Source organism: Nothoprocta perdicaria, unplaced genomic scaffold (assembly GCF_003342845.1).
Source record: "Nothoprocta perdicaria isolate Ctin4 unplaced genomic scaffold, notPer1 scaffold_12, whole genome shotgun sequence".
Classification (NCBI taxonomy): Eukaryota; Metazoa; Chordata; class Aves; order Tinamiformes; family Tinamidae; genus Nothoprocta; species Nothoprocta perdicaria.
The window spans coordinates 6,623,235-6,629,413 of record NW_020454316.1 but is presented as its reverse complement, the minus strand read 5'-3'; the positions used below and the strand labels follow the sequence as shown (position 1 = coordinate 6,629,413).

At 39.2% G+C, this 6,179-nt stretch overlaps 1 protein-coding gene across 1 annotated transcript in view; it reads left to right on the top strand.

Annotated features, from left to right (window-relative positions):
• The window catches only part of LOC112959833 (small integral membrane protein 10-like protein 2A), a 5,903-nt gene extending 505 nt beyond the window's left edge, over positions 1–5,398 (top strand). Inside the window, exons 2-3 of the mRNA XM_026053939.1 lie at positions 1–168; positions 1,634–5,398. Of these exons, the coding sequence (XP_025909724.1) occupies positions 1–168; positions 1,634–1,654 (189 nt within the window). The 3' untranslated portion in view covers positions 1,655–5,398. The remainder of the gene's footprint in view (positions 169–1,633) is intronic.
• Positions 5,399–6,179: the final 781 nt, after the last annotated feature.

Sequence of the window (6,179 nt, the reverse complement as noted above, 5' to 3'; positions counted from 1 at the left end):
GCCCTGGCTGCCAGGCTCTCCCAGTCGGCCGCTGCCAGGTCCTATGGGGTCTTCTGCAAGGGGCTGACCCGGACCCTGCTCATCTTCTTCGACCTGGCCTGGAAGCTCCGCATCAACTTCCCCTACCTCTACATCGTCGCCTCCATGATGCTCAACGTGCGGCTGCAGGTGGGTTGGCGGCGGGGCCTGGCCGAGCTCCCCAGGGCGGCGGCGGTAACGGCCGTGCCCGGTGGCGGCGGTAACGGCCGTGCCCGGTGGCGGCGGTAACGGCCGTGCCCGGTAACGGCGGTAACGGCCGTGCCCGGGGCGGCTCTCGCTCGGCGGCGGCGGGCGCGCCTCCCCGTGGCTTCAGTCTTGTTGCGAAGTGACGCGAAGTGTGTCCTTATCTTCAAGTTCCCTTGGTGTGTGTGGCTTGATACTGTGTTCTTCAGGCGTTCTGCTGAGCTAAAATGTCATTCCTTGCATTAATTCGTGTGTTTTTATTTATTTGTAAGTCGAGAACAATTATAGCGCTGTGAGTGTAGAGGTATTTTCAGAGGGTGATGGCACTGCATGGAAATGACAGCTCAAATTTAATTTGCATCACTTCCATCTTGAGCATATGCCCACAAACAGGGAGCTGCCCCCGAGTAGCTCAGACCAAAACACCCTGTGCCTGCCCCGTGCGGGGCTGCCCATCTGCTGGTGCTGATGAAATGAAAGCTTTGCTCTCAGCTTGCAACACAAGCAGGCTACAGGTCAGCACAACATCTGCTCTTACCAAAGAGTGCTGCTTTCCCTCGGTTGGGAACACAGCTTTAACGAAAGTTTTGGTGTCTGGGCTTGTGGCTGAGTGTCAAAGGTGAAGCCTGGTTGCAGGTTGTGACTTACGCAAGATAAGGTGACATAGGAAGCAGTTAAAATGTGGAGCATCCCTCTTATTTAAGACTCATTTATCCTACAACTCCTTAGTTTAAAACAGAGCCATGCTGCCAAGAATTATCCATGCAGCATAGTAATCTTGGTGGCTAAAAAGGCCWTCCCTTTGCTTGTTATCTGTTGGCGTGTATTAACTCTCCTGTAACAGTATTAGTTTGTTGTTAGACTGCAGTGTAAATACTAGCCCTCTGATTAGGCTGGTGCAGCCAGTCTGACGGGTTCTTTGGGAAGCTCCAGATAAAACACACTTGGCTTCTGGTGCTCTGACTGATTTCAGCATGTATTTTTGTTCACACAAAAATGACTTTAACATTTGCTTATCATTGTTAGAACTCTGTTTACTAAAAAAAACTAAAGAAAATGGTGCTGTTGTGCAGTGTAGCATTCTAACTGCTGAATTGCTGACTCACTTTGCTTCTTATCAAAACAGAGTTTGTAACAGACTAAACTGAAACTGCAGAATAAAGTTTATACTTGAGTGTGCCTCTGTTCCTTTGGATGTGCTCAGGCAGCCTGTAGGAGGATCTGTCTGTCTGTACTACTGTTGCTTTCTAGTGCTGGGTTAATCCCTTTATGTTAAATATTTTTTTTCCATGTACTGGTCACAAAAGGAATTGAAATATAGAAGACAAGCTGTTGTTGAGATGAACTTAGGGAAAAAAGGAGGGAGTGAGGGAAGGAAATTGTGTTAACTTTCTATATTCTTTCTTTTTAGGTCCATATTGAAATCCACTGACCTGTGGCTTGGTATGTTGCTTGTGATCTATGTTGGACTAGTCAATCACATTCTCAGACTTGGCCTGTCGTGAAACAACAAAGTTGTGCAGGTTTCCTGTAAGAATATGGAGAAAGAAGACCAGAAACAAGTCTATGAAAGTGGCCAAGGTCATCCCAAGGCAACAACTCACTTCACACATATACATTCATTGTTGAACAACTCTGAAAATCAAAGATGCAGTTTACAAAAAGAATTGCTTTCTCTTAATATTGGGAATTCTTCAGTTTTTAATACTATACCTCTCTGTTATATCGGCAAGGAAATGCTTCTGAGTTTGAATGAATCAGCAGGAAGAAACTCGATTACAGCTGCTGCTTCAACAGATTCATTTTGTCTGCATTTTCTCTTTGAGAAAGAGAGACCTGATAAGGTTTCTCTCTGCACTAACAGTACTTTAATAAAGGGCTGGAAGGAGGAAGCTTCTTGTTTTGCTAGGGATTTGAGTAACTGGTGCTGTCTAGGAGGCAACACTGTATGTTTTGCACGCTTCTGGCTGTCAGAGCTGCTGTTTAATCAAAACCTGCAGTTTCTGGAACTGGAAATGAATGGCAGCATACAGAATGAATTGCAGCTTTGGTTTCCTGAAGAGTTTGAATTTAGACTTTGGGATCTTTATTCTATTCCAGTTGCCTCACTGAGTGAATATACTATGGGACTCTTAAACCACCAGAAACTGTGTTTCTTTCTTTGTTACTTAAATATGGTATTTTCAGAGCAAACAGTTGGATATAAGAAAATGCTTTCAAACATAATGTATGTGACAAATAATTCTCACATCATACACCTAGCAATTTCTGTGCTAACTTTTGCACTAGCAGGTCTCTGCTATGCAGTAGCAAACATAGAAAAGACTCTAAAATTTTAATTATTATTTTTAACATTAGCAGAAATTTAACAGATTAAATCAGAGAGACAAGGTTACAGTTCAAGTTTTAAAGTAGACAGCTAGAGTGAAATTATACTTGTAATTGCTAGTAAAACTGGCTGTTGAATAACAGGGATTTCTTTTAATGTGAAATATCTGTCTCCAAGTGGAAAGAACTTAATCTTAAAAACTGTTTGGGACTTCTGCATGTCTCCTGTTAACACTAGGCTGGAACTCAATATGATTCTTCTCATGGATTCTTTGTTTCTTTTATTTGCTGAGTGCTCTGGCTACTGTTTACAATCATTTCTAACAAAACTTACTTGTAGAAATGAACTCCCTCTCTGAATCCAACAACTACTACTGTTTATTAAAACATACTCAATTGGAAAGCTATTAAAAGATTGGAGAGGGCATCTTCAACCTAGCATAGTTCTCAGTAGTGTTCATTTTCAAATATGGTACTGCTCTAATTTAAACAGTATCTCATGAACTTCATTTGTCTGTAGTTAAATGGACACACTAAAAATAATTTTCCAAGGGAACATTTCCTTTCCTTGGGAAAGAGATTGTTATCACTGAAGCATAGTAATCCTTTCTGGGTCTGTTGACTTTGGATTTGGGACAGACTTCTACAGTGTTGGGCAGAGAATGGAGCAAGCCCTTTGAAATCAATAGATTTGCTTGTGAATAAGAACTTCCAGGAATATGTTCTGTTGGGCATGTAGATGGGGAAACTTAATGTGCAGTTTGTCAAAATTGGTGTTTGAAATTCTCAACAAAGGGACTTAGTGTAGACAGGCTTAATGTGTTCTGTGGACTTGCCTGAAGAGGGAGGTATTGATTTGGTGAGTTAGGATGCATTTCAGTTCTCTTTGCTGTGAATTAAAGGTGAGGACTTRCTGCAGAGTAAACTTATGTTAGTGATTGTTAAACTAAGTATCCCTTTTGCTGTCTTGCTTCCTTCACTTTGGAAACAGACTAAGCAGTGTTGCATTTGGTCTGAATCGTGTTCACCTGGGAAGTCAGTAGAGTTTCTCATACAGTGCTTCTTTGTGTGTTAGTTCACTGCACAAAAGCCTCCTTATGTAAGAAGTCTCTCATTATGAAGATGAGATGCCAGTTATCAGTGTTATGGGGAGAAATGTTTGCATTTTTTTTAGCCTRGAGGAGTGCTGAAAGTAAGATATTTTAGTTCCTTTGTTAAATAGTATTTTTATTACCYTTTGTTGACTATTTCTTTTGGCTGTTAGAAAAGATTTTAAAAGAATGTTTTAATTTAGACAGTAACCTTTTCATAGGTATATGACTCTTAATTGTTTAACTCTTAGACTTTTGACCACATGATTACTAGTCACAAAAATACCAGAAACTTTAATGTAATAATGGCTTATATATTATAAGTAATTATTTTGACAGYAAACTTCAGTCAAGCTGTTTATACTATTTTTTCCCCTCTGCTGCTGCAGTTTCACTGCCAAGAGTGATAATACTACTGCAAGGTGGCATTAACACGAATGCTTATGGAACAAGATTGCTGAAATACATGGATTTCAAACTCTAACTGCCAGAAAAAAAATGGTTCCTCAGAAGTTTGTGGCTTATTTGACTTATGCTGTTAAATTGTCCCTGTATACCCCCTTGACTCTAAAAACATCTGGGAGAGACGATGGCTCAGGAATGAAGGTGGGGAGGAACTGAAACCTATTGAAGCGGTCTTGATTGCTAAAGAAACCATTATGCAACTGCGTTTTAATCYCTATAACTTACTATATAGGTAAAGGAAAAACTTCTGCTATATAGAGTGCTTATTTTACCTTTGTACCTAAACAGAACCCTGCCTCCATAACTGATTGCTTGATTTCCTCTATAAAGAATCTGTTGGCACACCTGTACCTGTAGTTACAGGTGAGAGCTGCTCTATTCAGCTAAACAGCTTGGCATAATGTTCTCTTCCCTGATGTACATTTGGCAAGCGTGTGCTTTGGAACCACTGTCTTACTGTTAGATCGATAAGCAAGCAGAGTAGCTGATGGCATAAATGCATTAACCCTGTCMTTACACATTTATTGGTGGTGATTTAAAAATGGGAGAGAAAAACAAGAGAACCTGTAAATTATAACTTAATGTATATGTAGTGGGGTGTCRGGAATTGTCTTTTTTTGGATAATAAGCTTATTCAGGAGGGGATCTTGAATTGATGGATTGTATTATACATCACAGTCCAGATAATATAGTCCTGTCATAAGCAAAATTTGCATTGAGTGGCCTTTAGTACTATAGGATCACCTTAAATAACAGTACAGATAAGCAACATGATGGGTATTTGTGTATTATATGTATAATTAATATAAGTTTTAAATAATGTCTCGAGTGGATTTAATCCATTTTAACATAGTTTATGTACTTTGCCTTGGATTTTATTGCTAAAAACCTGAAAGGTAACTTTCTAACTTGAACATTCCATGTAAATTGAAATAAAGGATAGTTTAGTATGCTAAAATCTCAATATGTTGCACTTTACACTTGGGAAGGTCATAGATTGAAAGCAGTGTTCTTGCACTAATAAAACTATTAAACTGGCAGAGACAACTTGAATGACAGCTTTCTTTTCCTCTTTATGGGGAGAATAATGAACCAAAATGATGGCAATCATTTGAAGCTATATATTCTATAATTTTATATATAGACCACTATTTTCTTCAAACAAGTGACTTGATGTTAATTCATCTCAAAGGATGGAGAAGATGTCTCRGCTGAGAATCAGTTTGTAGGGAGTTTCATGCCTCCCTAAGTCACATACAAAAAGAGTTTTTCAGAGTAAATGTACTGTTAGGATTGAGACTGGCTTGGACAATGTATAGTGCAGAAGAATTTTTTAATAGGGATAAGAGACACTTAAAAGGAGACAGGATTTGCCTTCTAGTCCTTTAATCATGGTGATTTTTTTGTGTTGAAAAGGGATTTCACTCATGATCAACTCCAGTGCTTTCTAAAACATCATTGATTAGTGTCTAGATTCCTCCTGAGTTCAATTTCTGCTATCAGAAAACAAACAAAATTGTGTAAGAAAGCGTTTATAGAGAATTGCCTAGCAGTTTCCTAAAAGCATACAGTGGAGTGGAATGTTACTATATGACGTACTGCTTTACAGAAGAACAGATAATTTTCAATGTGTGTACACAATCTGCATGCGGGTCAAATCCATATTACCGCAGTATGATGTTGGAATGCTTATGCCAACTCTTACTTTCTGGCATTACAATGCAAAATGCAGTAGAGATGGAGGTGTGCTTCTCAGTGTGGTATTAGCTAGTGCAATCCTAATCATCTGTATACATCAAGCATTGCAAAACAGTTATCTGTAGATACTCTCAGCCTCTTGCTTTTTTAAAAATGGTGGGTGGAATATAAAGACTGCATTTTTTAATCTTTTGCAGATCTCACTTTTTTTCTCCTTTCTTCTTCCTTTGGTCCTTGTCATAGGTACACCCACTTTTAATTTTAGAAGGCCCAAGTCCACAATCACTTTATCAACTTAATGTCAAGTTTTTTTTATTCTTTTTCCAAATTATTTTATTTACCCTCTCTTTCTTCCCCACCATTTTTCTGCACATA